Source organism: Gymnogyps californianus, chromosome 11 (genome assembly GCF_018139145.2).
Source record: "Gymnogyps californianus isolate 813 chromosome 11, ASM1813914v2, whole genome shotgun sequence".
NCBI lineage: Eukaryota > Metazoa > Chordata > Aves > Accipitriformes > Cathartidae > Gymnogyps > Gymnogyps californianus.
The window spans coordinates 5,831,686-5,854,828 of record NC_059481.1 but is presented as its reverse complement, the minus strand read 5'-3'; the positions used below and the strand labels follow the sequence as shown (position 1 = coordinate 5,854,828).

The 23,143-nt window shown below is 40.9% G+C and overlaps 1 protein-coding gene across 3 annotated transcripts in view; it reads right to left on the bottom strand.

Annotated features, from left to right (window-relative positions):
• Positions 1-23,143, bottom strand: part of RORA (RAR related orphan receptor A) — a 443,992-nt gene that overhangs the window by 62,952 nt on the left and 357,897 nt on the right. For 2 of the 3 annotated variants that reach the window (XM_050902962.1, XM_050902963.1), the window contains exon 1: positions 4,090-4,139. The exons of the other annotated variant lie outside the window; for it this stretch is intronic. In XM_050902962.1, the coding sequence (XP_050758919.1) occupies positions 4,090-4,120 (31 nt within the window). In that variant the 5' untranslated portion in view covers positions 4,121-4,139. Of the gene's footprint in view, positions 1-4,089; positions 4,140-23,143 lie in introns of those variants that run through there. 3 annotated transcript variants of the gene reach the window in all.

The window sequence follows — 23,143 nt, the reverse complement described above, 5'->3', positions numbered from 1 at the left end:
CCTCAAACCAATCTTATCCTGCGAATGTGATGCAACAAATGTCTTAGGTACAAGTAAGTCATTCAGATCAGTCGTATGAAATTAAAGCAGCAAGAAAACAGCCTCTCAGCTAGCAATTCCAAAGGCCAGATTCTGTTAATATTTAGTCAACAGAAGTTCTGTACCAGGGTATTTACTAAATTGGATTTAACTTTCAATAGTGCCACAGTGAAGGCAAATTTAAACATACTTCAATTTGTAAAGCAACTTCTTTTTAAACCTATGGCAAGATGTTTTTCTATAGGCAGTTGTTTACTGGTGAAAAACACAGAGTAATTGCCAACGTGCTGGCAGGTTGGTGCCAAAATACATGACAAAAAACACGTCAAAAGGTCAGGCTTGACAGACTCAGAAAAGCTCACCCACAGTAAGCGGTACTGCATAAATCACCGGCCGCCGGCCTCTGAGCAACCTGGCTCTGCCGAGTCCGGAGCGTGGAGGTCGCTGCAAGTAAAGCGTGCTCCCTTCAGCACTACCACCAGGCAGCAAGGGAAATTCTGCTTATCTGCTCAGCCGCAGTTTAGGCAGTCAGAAAAAATACAGTAAGATCCAAAAATCATGTGCGCTAATAAGGAAACCAACAGAGTCTGTTTCCTTAAATAGGTATTTTTAAACGATTGAATTTTCACTCAGAGACAGCGTCAGTCAGAAAACTAGTTATACTTCCAACAATCTAAGCACAGACCCCCAAAGTGAAGCAATTTTCCTCACAACCAAGTAACAACTGATTCTACTCATCTGGTCTATCCTCCACAAAACAGCAACAGATCCAACTTTGTTGATGTCCACAGAGCAACAGTCAGGATTAAGAGCTCGATTTTCACCTGAACAGTAAATACACCCAGGTAGAAAAAGCTTAGAAAATTTACATCTACTTTCCCACCAATCTCTATTTAGAAGTGTCCATATGAAGGACAGTAAAACTATTGCTAGATTCATTTTCATACTTTATAAACTCATCAGTAGACCAAACTTGCCTGATGATAGTACACGACAAGTACTTCGGCTCTCACCAGCACCGGGCCTGATTCACCCCTGTCTCTCTACAAATTTGGTACCAAAAAATGGTAAAACACCACACTTTTGAATCTAGCTCCCTCTGTCTTGGGCTCACCTCCAGTTATGTATTGACATGACAACTGAATCCATGTTTCTACTCCAGCGCAGCGTATTTGCTCACCAATTCATAGCCCTTAGTACTATTCTCCTTGAAGTCAACCTTGAAGCTTCTGCCAGTGAAGACTCTCGCAGGAATAAGATCTGTACCAATGAATAATCTGATTGTAAAGGTACACTCTCCCTTAAAGCTATCAGCCAGTTAACTGGCCTGCATATATTATAAACTAAGAATGCAAGGCTTCCTGAATCCTCTACAGACTTGCAACAGTTGATAAATAATTTTTAAACGCCCATCAATCTACAAAATACTCAGTCATTATGAACTTTGATGCTTCACCACTGCCTATTTTCTTAGAAACAGATAGAAAAAACCCCTCTTTCCTCTCTGCTTGAAACCAGAAAGCTACATTTCTTATTACGCAGCCTGTCTTAAGGACACGTCAGCCTCTTCATTGGACTAGTCTGTTTTCCAGCTCTTTAAGCATACTAGCACAGCTATTGATGTGCTGACAGCTGGCCAAAATCTTTACTCATTCAAACCTGTACATAGTCTGGAAGTCTGAGGACTTTTCAAAATGAAAGCAAGCATGTTTGCCAGAACATTATGTTGCTTGAAAAATATGACTCGCAAATTAATTTCACATGGTATCAATCTGGGCTACCTGAACAGCAATAGGAAAGGAATTAATGCTCTTCTTTTTCACTTAAAAAAAAAAAAAATCCAACACGGAAATCTGTAACATCCCATATTCTCCTGCAGACCATAACTTTCCGCACTTTAACTTCAGAACTGTAAAAGATCAGAAATGCCAAAAGATGCCATTACAGCACCGAGAATAAATAAAATACTCAATTCACCTACACATTTACATTTTTCCTTTGTATCTTTGAGCTTATATAAAACTGCATTCCCTATGCTACTGGTCGTCTACTCTCAAAACACAGCACTGGATTGTGGATCTATTATTTCATGGCAGTCAGAGGTCACTTTAAGACAAACGACAACACGTTTCCTCCAGCTGAACCCTGGCCAGCAAATTAGAGAAAGGATAAGAAACCAAGAAAGTTTTGCCATATACTAGGAAACTAAATAGTATGAAACATGAATGAAATGTACCATAGAAGTATTCTGTAAAAAGTACAAAGACCTAAGTATTTTCATAATAAAGCCATTAGGAATTACACTGTAAAACCCAAAAGCTGGTCTCTGCCAAGATTTTACATCAGTGTGGAAACTGGTTTAAATGAAACTCCCAAGAGAGTAAAAAAAAAAAAAAATTTCAAAGTTGAGTGGCTGAAAATCATCTGCCTGCTCTTTTACAACACACCTTAAGTCTCTGTCCAGAAGCATACAAGACAATTACACCCTCTGAACTTTTTTAATTTGCGTACTTTCCTTTTTTTTTAAATTTGTTTATTTGATTTAATGGTTCTAACAGACTTAAGGGATACGCTGAAAAACTCTTATCAGAATACGTAGAATTCTAAGGGACTGCTAAAATATCCATGTAGTTTGCACTTAAAAAAATGCATTTCCTTTTGTTACTACCGATGCAAGTATTTGAATCAACTCAATCACATTTTCTTGCCAAATACATTCAGCATGGCTAATGATTAATGAATATAGTGCTTTTCTTTTTATTCACATAGGCTTCTCTCCAAGAAGAAAAGGAAGCCTAGTAATTGAAAATTACTGTGCCTCAAACACTATGCTGCTATTGGTGCGCATTACCTACTGCTCTTGCAAAGTACAAAAAAAAAAATGAAACAGCCTCTAGCTGAAGCAGGATTCAATCTTCTTTTTCCAAGTAATTATTTTTTTTTAAAAGAGAAACTTTATCTACGAAATCCATTAAAATATTTTAAAGGGTACAGATTTAATATTTTAGCGGGGGCATTAAATTCAAATGTCAACAGTGACACTGTTTAGATTACTATAAAAGAATATCGTATTTAAATAAGATGGTTACTGGTTTTAGATTTAAAGAAAAAACAACAAAAAAATTATGACTTTAAAAATGCTGCAATGCAAAGTTTTACTGCGGATCTCATTTTATTAGGAAACAGGGCAGACTGAAAACATACCTCTAAACTTTTGATTTCTCATCAAAAACTTCGTGTGACTCTCCTCAGTCTGACATGGCCCCTCATTAAGGACTCGGATCGGCAAGCAAAGAAAATTTCAGGTTTAAAAAAAAAAATACTAAATAGCTCTGATTTTTCCTTCTATTCCAAAGCCTTTCAAAAATGAGCAGCTATCTGTTAAGATGGCATTTTAGCCCCATTAGCTACCTACAGAATGCTACACGTTCTCGTCCCCTTTACTAGAAACAGATTTTACAGTACGCATTTTCTACACGAGTTTGTAGAAAGATCAGACAGCTCGTCTCCGCTTTATGCGACTCCAACCACGTTAATCGCAATCTCTCCCTCCGAAAAGCCGCGTCGGCAGATAAGCTCTTACCCTCTAACTTGTACGCGACGGCGTAAAGTGTAGCGGCTCCGCAGGGTTACCGCTCCGCTCCTCTCCCTGCGCGGCGCGGCCGCCTGCACCGACACACCGCGGCAGCACAGCGGCGGCAGCCCCGGGCGCTGCCCGGCGCTCACAGGAAGGACTGAGCCGCCCCATCCCTCCGAGAGCTCCTAAAAACCTCCCCCCGCTCCAGGGGCCGCCCGGCCGGGTCCCCGCAACCAGCGGCGGCTGGCGGGGCAGGCACCGGCAGCGCCGCCCCCGGCCCGGGGCTCCCGCAGGCCGCCCGGGGGCGAGCGGGGCCGGCCCGCATCAGCGGGACGCCGAGCCGTGGCAGCGGCGCACGGAGAGGGGAGGCCACGGAGCACTGTAACTCCAGCCGGCCCCACCGCTCCCGGGCCGGGCTCCCCCCGTTCCCCACGGCACGGCGCGGCGCGGCGGCTCCCGCGGGCTGCGCCTACCTTTCATCGCGGCGAGTACAAAACACATCATTTGTCAGGGGCGAAGCGGCGGGGAGCGGAGCGCGGCGGGCAGGGAGGCGGGAGGGGAGGCGGGACGGGACGGGCCCTCGGCATGAACCACCACCACCGCCGCTGCCGCTTCAGCAGCAGCAGCCGCCGCCGCCTGCCAGCGGAGAGCCGCGCCGCGCCGCCATCCCCCGGCCCATATGAGGCTCCATGTGACCCGCTGACATCAAGCCAGCCCCGGCCCCCCGCCTTGTTTACACCGCTCGCTCCGTCCCCTCCCCTGCCGGCGCCGAGGGGCGGCGCGGGCGGCCGGTCACGGGGCGAGCCCAGCCCGGCAGCACCGCCCCCGCCGGGCTCCGCCGGCTGCCGCCTCGCCGCCCTCCTGCCCCCGCCCCGGCGCCTTTCGCTCCGCGGGAGCGCCGCGCCCGCCGCAGCCCGCCGTCAGCGGGGGGCGCGCCGCGGCCCCGGGGAGGCGGCGGGCGCGGCAGGTGCCGCGCGGCCTGGGCTGCGGCCCGCGGGGGAACGGCCCCGCAACCCGCCCCGGGGCGGCTGTCGCCGGCCGCTCGGGAAACTGAGCGCGCAGTTACTCGGCTTCGGCTGAATGAATTAGAGCCGAACGGAACAGAGGGGCTGGGCTGTGGTGTCAGTCCCGGCAGGCACAGGCGTAGCTGAGCGGGCGGTAACGATCCTCGCTTCTGAAATACGCGATAGCACCATCCGCTTGCTTCCCTTTTTGTCCCGGTCCCCTGTTGAAGTTGACCTTCCCCCCCCCCGAAGGCTTTGTAAGTGTTGTTTTAAGTAAAAAATAACCGTATTGAAGCTACGTCTTGGCATAACACGACATAACATAGTCGTTGACGTGATGATCAAGCAGAACAGCATTTACATTTTAAATGTCTGGTGATGGTTCATATTCTCTTAGGATTTACGTGGAATGTATGAAGCATTATACCACTGCTGGAGTTATTTTCATATACTCTATAGCATCAGCTGTCACTGTAGTGTCAGTTTGCGAGATGAAGTTGTGCATCATTGATATACACACGTCCACACTGCAAGAAGGACACCACACGACTGAACACAGAAAAAAATCCAACCTATGAAAAAAAAAACAACCCACCACTTTTGTGAAAATTGCATTAACAAAACCAATATTTTTTCCCATTCCTGTCTTAGCCAGTGGAAGACATAAAACTGCAGAAAAGCATTCATGCATTGCAAGCTATTTGATAGGGGACAGAATATAACATTTCATAATAATTTAATGAGAAGTATAAGCATTTAATAAGACAAGGGAAAATAGATAAACAGAAGCCAGAGGAAGCATCTTAATATTTGAAACAAAGCCCTATATTGAGAAAGAGCCTTTATAAGATGAGGACACTGAAACAATTTGTTATTAAATGGCCCCTAATGGCTAATTCTTAGCTATTTCTTTAATGAGTTCTTAATACAGTATGGTATTATTTAAACATGACGAGAAGCTATCCAGGTGTACTTACCATTTATCAGTCTAGTCATTCAAGTCCCATTAATGCAAAATATTGCTCTAAATTGGCCTTATTTAAAAAAATTCCAAGAGCTAATCTGGTGCAGTAGCGTAAATTTAGCAGATATCTTTGGCACAAAGTTTTTAATCTGGGTTTGTCATCCTTACTTACGTTAAAGCCATTCCTACCAATAGCACTACATGTATATTGAGATACTGCTCAGAAAGTTAGTGGCAGATCAGGTCCCAGACAGGCTTGTGTTCATGGAGTTTTATCCGTGGCATATGTTTTAAAGTTGCGACGTACTGAACAGAAACCTTCCAGGACAACCTGGACTGAATCAAATACCACTAACAGTGCTGCTCAGAGCCCTTCAGAACCTGGAAAATGCTGTTTTTACACATGGGCCAGCTGCTGCTGCTGCTGCTGTGGAATTTAGATGCAGTCAGAAAACTTGCAGCACGCACAAGAGGAAAGAATGATGTCTTAATATATTGTAATGTGGAGTTAGATCATTGTAAACATTTCACTCTGACACAGCAAGTAATGTCAGACCTACGGCTTGAAAAATGTCACAGTCCATTAGCGCTAGTTGTCTTGTCAGACATTTAACCTTAAGGTACACAGCACTACATTATTACTGATCTGTATTTGTTTCCAGTCCAACTGAAATGCAACTGGTAATCTGGAATGACATCTGATGTGCTAAATGGCTTCAACGATAAGCAGGCGACACAGATTTTGCATTCTTAGAAATGCCTTACAATGTTGCTTCATAAAATTATAGATTGGTCATCAGACATTTTAAGGGAGAAGAGCATACTTAAAATAGTCTATTATTTGTTATCAATATCCCATCTAAAGCCATCTGCTAACTGACTTTTGAATGCATAAACACATCCATTTGCACTTTAGTTTTCTGTCTTGGTTTGACCTCGTTATGAAAATTCAATTCAAAATCCGTTTCCTCCCAATTTACGAAACTATTGCAACACTGAAAGTCTCACTCGAGTTCAGACACTGTATCAATGACAACACAAAGACAATGTGCCAGTCAGGTAATACTTAGCTCAGTATTACAGTTTACTCGACACGCAATTGCTCTCACTGGTGTGTACAGCAGGGTTTCATTTGACTTACATGAATGCTTCCTATTTTCCAGAAGCTTGTACTCGATTGTGTTTGTTACTTAAGCATTTGATAAATACTTGTAAAACACCACAAGACTGCATACTCTTCGTAGGAATGGGAAACTACACCTCAGGTTACATGCAATTCTTTCCTCGATTTCTGCATCCAAAGACCTCCTGAAGGTGTCAAATCTATGTATTAATGGTTCAGACTAATTAGCGGCCTGCAAAGTAGACCCTGACCACAGCGTGCGTTCATCCTTCGCACCACCTTTTCTTCAGAAGAGACAGCAGTCAGTCCCAGGGGGACGGCTGGGCCTGCTACTCGCCATCTAAGTCACCATTGCTCCCTTTGCAGGGAACACGCACATCTGCCACTTAGGTACGTGCCCCCAAACGTGATGGGTTCCAAAACCGCACTGCAGCTCTTCTGCGGCTCCAGACTGTGGCCGTTTTGGCGAAATGGAAATTTGCATTTCAGACTCGGCGCCGGCGGGGAGCAGGCTGCCCGGCCCCCGCCCGGGGCTGCCCTGCCGCCGTCAGGGCGCAGCGCCCGGCTCCGCGCGGCCGTGACCCGACCGCGCCCGGTGCGGAGCGGAGCGGAGCGGAGCAGCGCCCGGTCCTTCGCGCGGCGCCGGGGGAGGCGCGGTGTGCTCCTCCTTGTGGTAGACCACTCATGAAGCAGCTAGCACCGCGAGGGGGGCAGGAGGTTGCGAGATGCGCTCCTGCCCTTTCACAAGAGATAAAAACGAGCCAAGGCAGTTGCACTCTCGCCTTCCTTTCATGTGCCGGTCCCGAGACCCGCCGCAACTGAGGGAAGCCGTGAGCACTAAGGGTCTGCTACGGCGTAAACTTAAATTCTAACCACACTCAAACATCCAGGAACTCTAAATGTTAGATGGCTAGTTTAAAGATGTTAACATATTGTGTAACCTTATCAGGCATTGTTCTGTGTTGTATCGGTATAAAAGGTGTTCAACTTGTTAGCCTAACCACAAGCCTCTGCAACAATCGGAGGGAAACAACTGTTTCTAGCAACCTTTTCAACCTCTGCTAGGCAAAAAAAAAAAAAAAAAAAAAAAAAAAAGAAGAAGAAGAAAAAAAAGAAAAAAGGTGTTAAATTGCTAACAGAGAAAGGGAAAACACCTATGATGGCTATTAGCACTAGTAATCGGGGAACCAGTATTTAATTGAGTATTCTAAGCACAGGACAGAAAATATTGAAAAGCTGTCTTCCTCCACTTCTTTTTAAACCTACTGAGCAAAGTAATAAATTCAGCTTCCAAGATGAACCAATAACTACTCCTAACTACTTGTTCAAAGACATCCCCAAACAGAAGTAGTTTAAATGCAACTAATTAAAGAAGGATGTTTATGTTGTCCTAACTTGGAACATGAGTGGAGAGCATTTCTGCAGACTGTTGGGTCATGTTCTGCATTGTTGCCTAAGTGAAGCTGCATAGTTAGGCTTAATTCAGGAAGAATTTTGAATCCTCCTTATCACTAAAATTTAAGATGTGAATAATAAACATAGGATGTAACCACCACCTTCCTTCCCTATATGGCATAGAGGAAAAAATGCTCTTAAAAGAAGAAAATGTGTCATGTCATAAACCCCTGTCTGAAGGAGGTATAGTCACACAGGGTTATGAGGCTGAAGTTGTCAAACCACTATGAGGTACAGCATTTACCCACTGTTCTATCACTGTCACACAACTGCATGCAAATCCTCTTGCAGGGAAATGACTGCATGCTGCATTCTCCCATGGAGATGAAAACTTTACTTACTGGAAAAGAAACGTGATACAAAACCATTTCAATAAATCATCCAGGGCCTCCACATTTTCAGTTTTAGCAGAGACAGCTTCTTCACTTTGTTAAAATGACCTAGAGCTAAGTTTTCCACATATGTTTTTGCTTAAAAAAAAGGGCTTAGACTGTTAGTATAAATTTACATAATCATGCATATTTTTAATTGTTTTTCTGAAGTTTTCATATGCTTTTAATGAAAGAAGTTCATTGAAATGTTCAGGAAATCTTGTATTGATTCAAATAGGTAGCAGTAACATTTAGAAAGGTTCAAGTATTTTTCAGTACTTCAAACACCTGTAGAAAATTCCTTTCTTATCAACATTTAAATAGCTCCTCTGAAGAGTTAAACCCTGCCCAGAGAAGGTGACAGCAGCTACCTGGGGTAAATGGGAAAAAGCAGGTGATACTGAAAGCGAAGCCTTTCTCCAGTTGCAACCCAATCACATGTCCTAACATCAAGTGAAGTGTTCAGCTCCCAGCTCATCCTAGGGATGCAGCTCTAGATGCAACAAGAGTTTAAAACACACAAGTTCCAAGCGTCAGAAAGCTGCACTGTTGCCTCTTTGGCTTCTTACACAACAATAATCATATGTGAAACCACGCAGGTGCAGCAGTCACAACAGCCTTGTTTACCAAATACATCCAAAAAAAGTGTAGAAAAACTGCAGCTCTAAATAATCTTTAAAATACAAATCACAGTTCTGTCCACCCTATTGACAATCACTTTTTAAGGGGTTTCTAATTGGTATACACAACACCCACAAAAAGCAAATTATTGTTCCTTAACACATTTCCCCCTCTAGATTTAGTGGTATTTTAATCTTCATTTATTTCTAGCCCTCCAAGTAGCACACTGTCGAAGATGAATCTAACTGAGGTTGTCCTCATTAAGTTGCCTCTTTTTCATCTATTTAAAACTGCTACTATGCTGACCCTGCAATCATAACATTTTGCTTCAGACAGAATACCTTCCTAAATTCTTGCTGAGGAGGTGCGCTTTTGTGCAGCGTGGGCCTGCAGCTATACGTCTTAATCAAGCCATTTTATAAACTACTCCACAACTTCCAATTAAGTACATTGCTATCCACAACTGTTGAACTGGTTGCTGTGCTTTGCCAAACAGCTGCTACAGTTCTGCACCTGGTGAAGTGAAGTACAAGTCGACAAAATGTTTTGGGGTTCATCTGGATGAAAGGTAGGTCCAAAGTCATTATTATCAGCTAGGTATGCTGTTGGCAGTAAAAGATTTTAAAGATCTAGTCAACTGGATTGTCACCCAGTTTGCTCTGACCTTGAAGTCCCTTGAAAGGATATTATATTTGCTGCTTTTCAAAATGTAAGGTAACAGCAGTACACTTTGGAATTAAAGTGATTAGGAAGATGAGATTATGGCCAATTAATCATCTGCCACCAACTGCAAGTGGGTCCATGAAAAGATTACAAGGTTATCAAGAAACAGATCAAACTGGAGTTAGTAGCATCCCTCTCTTCTCTACACCTAAAATGGGGTTATGAAGTGACTGGTATTGGATTACTGATCATGCTGCTACTGACGAGTCCCTGTTTGATCTTGGAGAGATTCTTGTCTATACAGTTTTGAAGTTGTCTTAGATCACATTATCAAAGCTTTCTACAATGTCCTAACATTAATGCTGCCAAAAAGCAGGAATTGTTTGAAAGCTGTTAGAGCTCTCTTTTTCATGCATAATCTTACCTGGCTATTTTTGGCCAGCGTTGCTTGCCAAAAACTGCAGCTGTGTATTGTTCAGTATATCCCTTTTGGTGGCGAAAAGTCAATGGATGGTGTAAAACCTACTGTTGAGATGATTGTCAGTAGCACAGAGAACCTCAAGATACTGGTTATCCTCAAAGAAGCAATTGTTAGACCCTTGTTTAAGGATCATCGTCATATAATCATTTTTTGGCATAAACAGGCTCTCCAAAGAACAACCTTTCCCTGTAAACATACTCAAAGAGAATCATCTTGGTTGTAATGAAACTTATTTTGGAATCTTCAAAAGCCCTTTTGCTCCTTATCAGCTTGATGTTCGGGCTTCAGGAGCACAGAAACAGGCATTGCAAAGTTGCTCAGTTAACAGTCGAGCATCCTGCTGGTGACAAATGAAAACAAATGCCTGGATGTAGAGACAGTGGCTGTCAACTGTACAGGTGCTGGTGCCTTTTGGAGGCCTGCTGAGAGTAGACAGAACTGTGTAAATGCTCTGGTCCCTTTCTGAAAAATACCTTAGTAGTATTGGAAAAGTTCTTACTTGTCTAAAAAGCCTTTGGCCTGTACCCTTTTTAGTCAGTTTTATGGGCAATAACTGAGTTTCACAAAATATTAGGTCCGTTTCACAAAATTTAGTGCATACAGTCATTTGTAGAAGAATTGCAATGGTCACACGGATGCCCGTTTTTCATGCATTCCCACAGGAAAGGAAAATGAGAACTAATAAGAATGCTCCAAGCCTCCTTGCTTCCCCCAGCAAATTTATGACTGACCTAACCACTGGCTTCAGGTCTTTAGCCAGTTATGTACCAGGGATAAGTAACAGTTTTTTTCCTGAGGCACATGGATCAAATGGTGCTGTTCTGTTTCTTTAATCCTTGGGTTTCACTTTCTGCCCTCTTTTGAATCATCGGCGATGGCCAAGGCAGGAGAAAGGGTAGTAGTGAGCAGTGTGAGAGATGAAGCAAGACAGGTTTCTTTCTCATAATCTTCCTCGCAAATGTGTCTGGCCAGATGCAGCGTTAGGAAGGAACCTAGTGGTTTTCTGGCCTTTTCCTGAGGAATGGTTCAACAGTCAAGATGATAAGGGCATATCCCAGTGGATCCTCTGCCACTCCATGTGCCTAGGGCATTAATAGCACTTCAGCCTCTTTTATTTCCTCTCTGCTTGTGGCACATGCTCTAATCTGTTGACAAACAGAATGCTTCCACTATGTTTAAGAATAAACAGAGAAATGTAATAGTCTGCAGTCTACAGGGAGCCAAACAAAATTGTCCCTTCTGCCTATAAACTCTGGAAACTATGTCCAAGTCATAGTTGCCAGAGAACAATTGAAGCAGTCTCACGTACGGAGCTAAGGGGTAAGGACGAGGATGCTTCATGTATTGAATTTGCTCTGCACCCACTTCCAGATTGAGGAAAATTAACCTGAGCAAAACTGTAAGTATGCCAACATTTAAATTGTTTCAGGTCATGCCCAGTGTCAAAACTTCCTCTTACGCTATACAAGACCAGCAAGCAAATTTTCCCTATTTTCAAGAATGTGATTAAGAATGTGAGCTTTAGTGGGACAAATAACCTGTGCTGAGCATTCAGAGAACTAATATGGAAATTACTTTTCTTTCATGGAAAATAGAAGCATCTGTCCAGTCAGGCAAACCAAGCAATGATTCTGCATTATGAAATACTCTTTTTGTAACTATTGACATTTCAGTCAGTAGTGCCACATGTCAATAGTGGTTTTATTGCTCACATTTAAAGTACAGCTTTCAGGATAGGATTCATCTAAGTTGACATTGTCTGATCAGCAGCATATTTCCTGCTCCTGTGAGCATATACATTATTTATACAGCTTTGCACTGGAGAGTATTTGTGCTATTACGAGAAAAATTTTAAGATCTGGCATGTTTTCTATGTCTCAATGCAAAATACAAGCTTAGAACCACACATACTTTCTAAGACAATTAAAGTTCCGTATTAGGCCTCTCTCCAGAATTAGTCTTCAAGCCACAGCTTACATGGGCTTCTAAGCCTGCCTGACTCCCTCTCTTCCAGCACAGTACTTATCAGGCAGGTCTTAAATACTGTGCATGTCACGTTTTCTCCTCCAGTTCCTCCTCAGATTAATACTGAGCTCCAGAACAGAAATATTAGCAAGTCTAACATACCCTCTGATCACATACTAGTAGATCACTGTTAATTTCTCCCATTTCTTACTTCTTGGTATTCTGACAGTAGCTGGCAAACTGTTTTTTACAGATCAAATGCTATTGTTCTAATGAAACTTAAGAGCCACTCCAGCAGCCTTCACTCCAGATGTCCTCCCCCACGGCACCATTACATTCTTAAAATTATCAAAGAAAATTCATTACTTCTGATGCTGTTAGTGAAAAATAAATGGCACCCGATTATGGCTTTTAAGGCTTCAACTTTAAGGATAACATAAACTTTAACGATCTATTTTCAAAAGTGAATACAGCCTCAACTATTGTACTTCAAACAAACAAAACACTGCATACCTATAGTGATAAATAAAAAATGATACAGTTCCTGGGCATGAAATCCACACAGATAATTCCTTTGCATAATTGTGATTATCAGGCATGATAAATTGACACTGTTGAAGGATATTAGACTTTAGTAGAAGCAAAATAAGAAGATGATTCACTCAAAGGAAGATAATTATTTGAAAGCATTGTTTTACTAATAATCACTAAGTTCAGAGGAGAACACCTGCACAGTACCACCTTTTACTTTAAAAGGGGGGAGAGCAGTATTCTAAGCTGATGAGTTTGATTACAAAGCAGAACATATAGGGCAGACCACCTATAGGGAATGATCTATTGCTTCATATAAAACCTGGTTTTATAACCTGCATTTGTATTAATTTAGCTTGAGACAGCATTTTTTTATCCTATTTAGAAAGCAAAACAGGTAAAGGATTTAGAAACCTTCTCATTTTCTATCTTAGTAATTTAATCTGAGCTACTACCACTTGCTTGATAAGAATAATTTTAAACTCATTAGCATACACCCGTCTTACAGAAAAGAATCCGCCAAGCATTTTTCACATAGGCACATCATTTCTGATTATTTCAATTCAATTTTAAAGGATCTTTGACAGGGCTACTGAAAGGCTTGTCAAAGAACAGGGAAACATTATGACATTCTTTCCCCATATCCCTTTCCAGAGCATGAAATATGAGGGACATTTCTAATTGAATCAAGGCTAATTTAAGACACTGTTAATCTTTACTCTAAGGCTGCTATAGCTGGGGAGGTTACCTCTAGCACGTGGCAGCTGTTCTTCAGCACACATCTGTAGTCAGGTTCTAACACATACCCCAGTTATTAAAACACAAACTTCTTGACTCCAAAGCAAATGTATTGCAAGCATGTACTTTACAAGCTACAATGAGCAGACACACTTGAATTCCAATGCACGTTGTTGGGTTTTTTTCAGTCTACAATAATTTAAAAAGGTATCTGCTGCTTTTAATTATTCTATTCATTTTTAGCTGAAGGACAAAGAGTATTTTTTTTAATGACTGGAAACTGCCTCCCCAAAATAGTATTTTTGCTATTTTAAGAGAGTCATTTATCTGCTCTCTAGCATGAACAACTGAAATTGATTTGTATTTTCAGTTGAAGTGCATCATCAGAGCTGTTATACTTTACATCTGTTCAACAAGCCTATTACAATTACACAACCCACAAAAAGTTGCATGATAGCTACAGGTAAGATACACGGCATATAGTGGGCCAAACCTTGCCTCCTGTACACATCTGAGCAGTCCTGCTGAAACCAATGGGGTCGCCCACACACTTGGGGCAAACAGCACTGATCTAGTATGTTGGAGCACTGCTCTTCTGTGGACTGCGTATAAAACAACCAGGTGTTCTGCAATACCCGGGACATGAGTAATTGTCAAGTGAAACTGAGGGGCACATGAGCTGGGGTATGAAACAATGAAAAATGAGATACATGCCAAAGAATAAAAAACTTGAGAAAACTCAAAGAAATAGGAGGCATATCAATAAAGAGTGAAAGATGAAAAAGGCTGTACAACATGAAGGTATGTTAAGTTTTTCTACGTCATCACCAGAATGATAGCAGCAAGAAAAATGTCTACAGTTCACTGACCAAAGTGACAGACTTGCCCACTGCTGAGGTAAAGCTAGATGAGGGATGGAAACGAGCTCTTGTGTAGATGACTAAATGGCTGCAACGTGCTGAATGAACAGATGACACCATTTTTTGACAAATCTGAGAGGAATAGAAGCTGGATCACTTCTAATAGAAGAACTGAAGAAAACTTCAAAAGGAGGTGAAGAAGAACTGAAGTTCAGAAATATTGATGAGATCCACACCAAAATGCTGAGGGAGGAAGCTTCTGAAGCACTGCTAAAGATAGTTAATACAATACAAAATGAACAGAAATTGCTATCAAATAGGAAGAGAACTACCAATGTGAAATTGCTAAGGTAGGGCAACCTACTTCAATATGAAAAATGGAGAGGACTCATGCTATTTTTACCCCAAAAAATCATCATTATTTTTTCTTCACAACCTTCTGCTTAATAATTTTGAAAAATCATACAGAAGAGATGTATGGTAAAAATCAAAGAGTATTCTGATAGAAGCAATTGCTTAAAGATTACATTTTCCTGTAGCATGTTTCCGAACACTATAAAACACTAGACAACCCTTTCTGAGCCTCAGTTTTGAGAGAATGAGAAAATACAGCATTCTCTGTGACACCTTCTTGACTCTCCTTAGTATCTATGATATATCTGCTGTATTTCCATCCAGTATTGAAGTGAAAAGGAGACAAGCAGCAAATGGGAGCTGGTGCTAACAGAACCTTGAAAGCTCTGTACTCAAAATCAAGTGCACTCCAGGAATGCTCACCAATGCACAGGACAGAAGAGACATTTCCAAAAACTAGCAAGTATATGCAGTTGCCCTTGAAGTTAGGAATGTATCAGTGCCTGTGGTAAAGACAGTCTGCTAACATTCTGCAGTATGCTATAGATCCAATAGCAAGGGTCCCCAAATCTTGCTGTTAGGGCCAGCCTATTAAGTGATGGTAACTGTATTTGATTTTGGAACTGGGCATTTTTCTGCAATACAAGGAGGGAAAAACTGAGGCAATTCTGGGTCCTCAGTATCTTCGCATGCTTATACAGTCGGGTCTTGAAGTCCGCTAGGAAAAGGGGAGAAATTACAAGTATGAACTAGCCTCTAGAAACTCCTAAAGATCTCCAAGGAGAACGGTTAAGAGAAGGGAGGAGTAACTGCTCCTGGGGATTGAGCGCCTTGTGTTCCTCAGGGCTGCAAGCCACTTTGTTCAGAAGGCATGATCTCCTTGAAACAGCCTCCGACAGGAGCCCCACGGACCCTCCCAACTCACAGCAAGCTTTCAGATGTGCATTGACCTGTTACAGGAAAGATACACCATTCGAAAGCCCTAGACATTTTACTTCTTTCTTCCTAATCTTGCCTGCTCTTTTGTTTCATCTATATAGATGTTAGCCTTGCCAGCATTCAAAGCTACACAAAAGCATTTATTCTGTTACACTTCTTTTCCATTTAAGGCTGGTACTCTGCAAGGAGCAATATGCATAGTTTCATAAGGGGAAACGAGTGCATTATTTTTGCCTTCACAAACTCTAGCCCTTCCTCTTTAGTTGTCTAGTGATCCCAAATTGAAAACATGCCAAGACATTGCAAATAAATGCTTCATTGGTTTTGTCAACCAAATAAGAAAACAAATCTTTTCAAGCAATCATTATGTTTAAATTAAGCCTGCAAAACATTTAATAGTATTGAGAAGGAAGAAATACACTGAATTTTTTTATGATGAAATTGAAAGGAGAAATTTATAAAGCCTATAAAAAAAGACCCGGATTCCCTGACAAAAGAACTAAATCTAAAATCTGGCCCCAAAAATCCATGCACGATCAGTGGTCTACCTGTATGAAAGATGCAGCGGCTGGGGTTCACACTGGGGTTTCAGCCAGCATGGTAGCAGTAGGCAGGTCTGTCATTTTCCTGAGTGAAAAAGATGCTATCTTTGTCAGGAGAAAATCGGAATATGTTTTGTACTGCTATACCAAATCCTCAGGTCTGATATAACTTTAAAGGTGTATCACAAATACTTTGTGAGCATTGATGACATATAGCAAGCAAATCACTATGTTTGTAGAGGTCCTATGTCAGGTGAAAACTTTCAGGCGGTTCGTTACAGATATTTCTCCTTCTTTAAAGGCTCAAAATACTTGTTTTCACTAGTTGCAGTGCTGATTCAAGTTATTTTACACCCAGCCATCTAGCTCCTTTTCGCTTTCATTTTTTCATGTAAATAAAAGGGCAAACTAAGGCAGCACCAGCTTGGCACTAGTTGGTCCTACCAATACCACGGTAATGTTTGCAATTATTTCATGTAGCATGATACTGAGTAGGATGCAATCATCCGAAATTGTGAGATAATGTTCTGCCACATTTCATGTGCTTGTTGCTGGAGATGCGACAGATTACTGATGTGATCCAAAATCCAGCAAAGACATAAAAACAAACTTAAAAGACACTGGTAGCATGAGCAGCTAAATGCCTGTACGCTTCTCACTCTGTTAAGTAAGGTGAAAAATCTCACTAGAGATAGGCCTAATTGTTTTCCAAACTGATGAAGTTAAAGAAATAAATAGGAAAGGACTGGCAAATGCAACATGATACTACTGATGGTGTACAGAGGGCTTAAAAGAGTTAGGATTAGGGATACAGCAATACTGCAGTATCTTGGTGTTCACGCTACTATTATAAAAAAAATTAAGCCAAACACAACTAGATCACATTTGAAAGCATTATCTTGCCTCTTTAAAGGATATTATTAGTTTATTTCCAGGTTATTATTTTTTCCCTTCTCACTAAGACCAATCAATATTAGTATGGATATTGTTATTCCTTTATGGCAATTGTGAGTTTTGCTAAGGGGGATTGGCGGGAGTGGTGTGTTGTAGTTCCTCCCATTAGAACTAGACAGTGTTGCGCATATGTGCTGCAGGATGCGATACCGTACTGTCTGCACAGCACTCCTACTTGTGCATGTCAGGTACATTCCTCTGAGAGCTGTATTTGTAACCGTGGGGTTTGCAGGGAAGCAATGCTCAAGATCGCTACTCAAAAGGCACATGCACAAATGAGGGACAGGATTGTCACTGATAATGCCTTATTTCTTCAGGTCTCCCACTAACTGAGTTACTGTTTCTAAACTGGGACTAGTGGGTTAGGGGAGTTTTCCTCCATATCTGTGAAACCAATCCCATGCTGTCTAATGGTTCATGTTTAGGTTAGATAGACAAGAATGAAGGTCTCCCTGAATCAGCGTGGTGCACACATCTTCCCCTCTCTGTTCTGATAACAAATGTGGTGGTGTCTCAACAAAACAGGAAGCTTTTAAAAATTAAAAGAGGCAACGCAGAGAAAACAAAAGCTTCACATCACATTATTCCAGGAAGCTTGGAAAACACTAGTTTTTTGAACAATAAATATTTCCTGATCTTTTCTCCTCGTTTCTAGACTGTGTGGCTAAATATGGACCCTCATTTGCTGTCTCAGTTAGCACATTTTGTTCAAATATAAGTATGATAAAATAGTTTGAGGACTAAGACTTGAGATCAGAAACTCAGCAATGGAGCTTATAATGTGTTTCATGAGGTGTCGGATGGCCCGTAATGGAACATTTGGAGTAGAATTCAAATAGACCCGAGGTTGTAAGAGTTATTCAACAGTGAGTTAATGAGAGCACTCCTTTATAAAATGAAGGACTACAGAGTGCTTTTATTGAACCATAGCTTTTTTTGAAAAGCATTTACTATGGAAACCAAGTTCTGTGAAAAGATCCAGAATGCAGGGGAAGCCACAGGTGTGGTGTCTGAACCAGCTTTCTGACCAGGGGAACAAGAATTTTAAAGCCTGGTGGTAGGGGATGATTAGATAGGAAGATAAAAATCCTTGTTCAACAAAAGCAATGTCTGGTATCCTATCTTGAAGACTGCAGTTTTTAGTGACAAAGAGCAAGCTGTTACACTCCTCCTCTATACGCATTTCCCTGGCTTGAGAATATTTCATTAAAGCAGATTTTTAAAAAGACTTAGCCATTTAGAGTGTTTTTTCACTCATCATAGGCAATTGTAAGCTCTACTGATCATTTGCCTAGCTGACCTCCCTATAGAGAAGTGTTGGAAACAACATTACAGAGACTAAAAAAATCAGGTCCACCTAGGAATGTCTGGATCAGCCATTGGCTGATCAGAAAATAGAAACTCTGCTGTGAGAGTGGTACAGACCTGGTGCAAGCTCAGGAAATTATCACAAAGCAAGAAGCCTTCCACCTCTGAGAAATCAAAACTTACAGATTAAACTCCCATGTTCTGTCCAATCTTTCAAATCCTGGTGCATCAGAAAATGGATACATAGGCTCTCACTAACTAAGCATGCCAATCCTCAGCTAACAACACTGTTTATATATCTGAAATGCATTTCCATGCGCATACCTGGAAGGTGTTAATTTCCTTTATGCTCTGTATCTGCAAAAACAGCTTCATGCAAAAGGTTCAATAGTTACAAGGTTACAAAGGTGCACTACCCATAAGTACAGTGTTAAAATAAGCCTTTTATGAAGAAGAAAGAGGGAAAAAAAAGCCCACTTAAGAAAAACAATCTATTGGGTTTGTTCACCAGAACTAGATGGAAAGCAAAAGAAAATCTATGCTGCTTTGCAACTTCTTGTCAACCAGGTGAATTGAAAATGTGCTGAGCTACACATTTCAATATTATATGCCCACACCCAAGGGATGCACAGGGAGTGGAGATGAACAGAACTACATGTTCCTTCTTCAAATTGCACCTATTATCTAATATACCAGTAGAAACATTTCCCACAATAATAATATGCATACGCCTCAAAAGCTGTTTATTTGGCAACCTTGATGTATACTTCATTAAAGTATTAACTGGCATATCACCCTGCTAGCTTATTGCCGTGATTTAGGGAAAAAACAACAGAGACATCTTTTGTCCATATTGTAAGCATAGCAAAAAAGAAGCACGGACTGGCATTTTCTTGATGAATTTACGCAGCTTTAGAACCACAGACTGTTTACATGGATGACACAGACTAAAGTGTTTGTCCTGCATTATAATACTGTTAAGCGAAGACAGCTGGATTCTATTCTACCAAAAACATCAATCAATACAGCTGCCAACTAAATTCAAATGAAGAAACCAGTTATCGTTGAAAACAGCAAAAGTCAAAGGAAAGGCAGAACTGGATGTAACTAGATCACAGATTGTGTTTAAAAAGCTAAAAAAAAGAATCAGAATGACTTTCAAATTGAATTAATTAAATGTGGAAATTAGGAAAACAAAAACGTTGCACTTTGAGTTGTCAAAGAGAATTATGGCTCCTTCAGTAACGTTAGTAATTGTTTCCCACCTTCACTAGGCCAGGAGAAAGTAAATGGCACCTTTTGGACAGCTGTTTTGTACCTGGTATTACTGCAAACCAAGCCTGCAAGCTGTCCATGTAGTTCAGAAACCACTTCCTCTTGCATATGATTTGCAGAAGACTTCATCGTGCGCTCAGAAGCAGTTATTTCAGATTACATCTAAAACAAGCTGCACCACAGGCCTAAAACTCTGGGTGTTTAGTTCTTCACCTGGATATTCTGGAGGAGGGCTCTCAAAAGTATTTGGCAAGCAGTACTGATAATTACGTGCTAGTTTTGCTACCCTAACGAAGAACCACCCAAAGCACTTACGGGCAAACTGTTTTGAAAAGAGCCATGCTGTGGGAGCATGTAAAGGATTATGTTAAAAATACTTCATTTAGCTCGCAGCTTAAGCAGGGAGTGAATCAAAACAAAAAATATTTCTCCACACAAAAAAGCTAGTAGGGAACTTCATATATTTATCTCTTGTGGTTTCTCTTTGGGTCAGAAATGACCACAGTGCCAAAAGCATAGCACATCAATGATTACCCAGTCCTATTTATAATTCCCATATGCCAAACAACTGTGACAGAAGGCTCACCATAAACTCCGTCATTTTCCATTTATAAATAATACACAGTTTGCTGAATTGATTCCACAAATAGTAGTACTGCACATCTGCAGTAACATAGGAAAACAGGCAAATCTGTATTATTGGCAGGTTTTTAAAATACCTATAGGCAAGTTTGTAGTTTGTCTATGGCTACATTTAGTGCAGCTGGCATGATCCAATCTGTGCATATTTACTGGGTATAATGTTACTATATTTACATTACTAGTGTATCCAAATATATTTTTGGGAGGGTAAAAAACTGAGGGAGTGGTGACTGAGTCAGGATCCCACATATTAGATTTCCATTTGGAATAGGTTTCCCAAGGTATCTAATTTCACTTGCAGCACTGTATGTCTGGGATTTCTCAATGTCTAATTGATGGAAAATATTATGTCTGTGTTTTAATCCAATTCCTAAAAGGCATTCCCTTTATATGGTTATAAGTACTTTAGTTGGGTATGCCAGCAGACTTTTTGGTATTGCCATACCAAAGAAATCATGCTAGATTTTCCATAACGGGCATAAATTCCTGTGGCTGCTGGGTCTTGGCTTTTTTTAACTATCAACAATATACTCTTAGGAGTCACAAAATATTTGTAACATCAAATATTTTGAAATTAATTTCCTAAAGGTCTATATGGATCAAAAGAAATCCTTGAGTTAAGACTGAGTCCTGCAGGAATGAGGGAAAAGAAAAACAAAATAACAGGAAATCTATTGCTAACTTTGACACGATAAGAAGGAATGAGAAATATCTGAAAAGAAGCCTCATTTGTTAACACTGAGTTCATGTGTTGGGTAGATATATCAGGAAGAAGCATTTTGCTAGAAGAAGAAATAGCAGAAGGTATTTTTAATTTAAGTTTATGAGGATCACATTCACTCCTGATTTATCTCCATTATAATTGCACTTTACGGTAGGAGTTACTTTGCCTCTGAACCATCAGATCGGAATCTGATTCTGCAGGCATATGATTAGAAGCTCAGGGACAGGCCCCTGCTTCGTTATCATCTTCTTTCCAACTAAGACCAGCAGAATAGACACAAGGGAAATAAATTACTGTGCAGAACTAGAATACAGCTGTCATTCCTCTGCTCTACAAAATGGATCCCTTTGTCTGGATCTGGATCACAAAAAGGATCACTGAGAAAAATTGTTGATGAATTTAAAGAAAATGTACAAACAATAACCAATAAAAGATGTGACCAGAAAAAGAAATGGATAGATTCATATCACCAGTTTCATTTGCAATTAAAAAATCATCTCTTTGGGGTGTACTTGGCTCCAGTCTATCAGCAGGGCCAGCGTACAGTTCAGAAGGAGCTGTGAAGTTTAGATCCTCAGCAAGCTATTCAGCAGCTCAGTGATCCATCCAGACCTGCTGTTCTGATCAAGGCCCATCCATGCTAAAACAGATGAAAGAACACTTCAGCCATGGTGTTCCAATTACTGTTCAATTCCCGAGTGGCAATAAACAGCTTACTCAAAAATTACAGGTCCAAAACCCAACAAACTTATTGCATAAGTAGAAAAAAAATTTACATATATGATTTCTGAAAACAAAGTTACCAATTCTGGGTTTATATTCATATTGCTCCAGGAATGTATAATTTTAAAGCTGAGACTGTTGCATGCTTGTGCCTTATGTTAAAATAAATATGGTTTACATACATTGTTTGTAAGCTAACAATTCAGATATGCTTATTTGTAAGTTAAGTATAGTACTAATCACACGAAGACAAGAGTGTAACATCCTACCATCACTATGAAGAGCTCCTGTTAACTGTCCACGTAATGGCAGAACAGATTCTCCCTATTTTCAGTACTGACCACATTGAAAGCTCTAAAGAATTACTGCTCAGGGAAATTCAGGATTCATCAGCAAACTGAGAGTCCAAAAATCCGTACTCCAGGAAGGAAGAACTATATGAAACTGCCATCTCCCACTTACAGTACAGTGTAGACAAAATTCAATTAAACCCATGTAAACAAAGTTGCAGACACAAGAACAAAAATGATGATGCTCTGCCACAGAAAGAACAGCTCCTTTGGGAAAAGATTAAATCAATATACTTAACCTTTACATTCCAGAGGACTGCCAAATCACCTCACTTTGGCAAGGACACTCATGTAAACAATCATCAATTAAATTAAAAATCTGGGAGAGAAATCTAGTTGAATTCCTTCTGGGAATGACTTGCGGATATAAATCAAACACTAATGGAAGGGAAGAACATAATAACAGTTCCTATAAATCCAAGGATTATAATTCTTCAAACACCTCCAACTAATTAAGTCCATGCAGACTTTAAAAGCCAGTATCGTGTATGACTATTCAGGAAAGCCCTAAACATGCTTATACATACAATACAAATAGCACCTCTAGCCCACTTATCAGCAAGGTTTCAGCTGGAACACCAAGAAAACAGTCAAAGATGCTGTGACACACTGAGTTTGAGAAGCCTATGATTGCCACACTAGGAAGGTGACTTGTCCATTTCAATGACAGACGAAGTAGGTCAGGTATATACAGGCGCACTTGCACGCCAGTAACTATGTCCAGCTAAGGGTCAGCAAACAATAGGTGAAAACGATAACTTTTCAAACCCTTTGACTGCCCCAAAGCACATGCAATTACATCAGAATACAATTATACTAGTTCTGCTAACCAAAACTAGCCGTACCGCTATTTTTACACAGCACTGAATGGTACCATTTAGATATACCTGTAGTTTTATTTCAAAAAGCAGATAATTGAAACCTACTGAGTAGTTTCAGC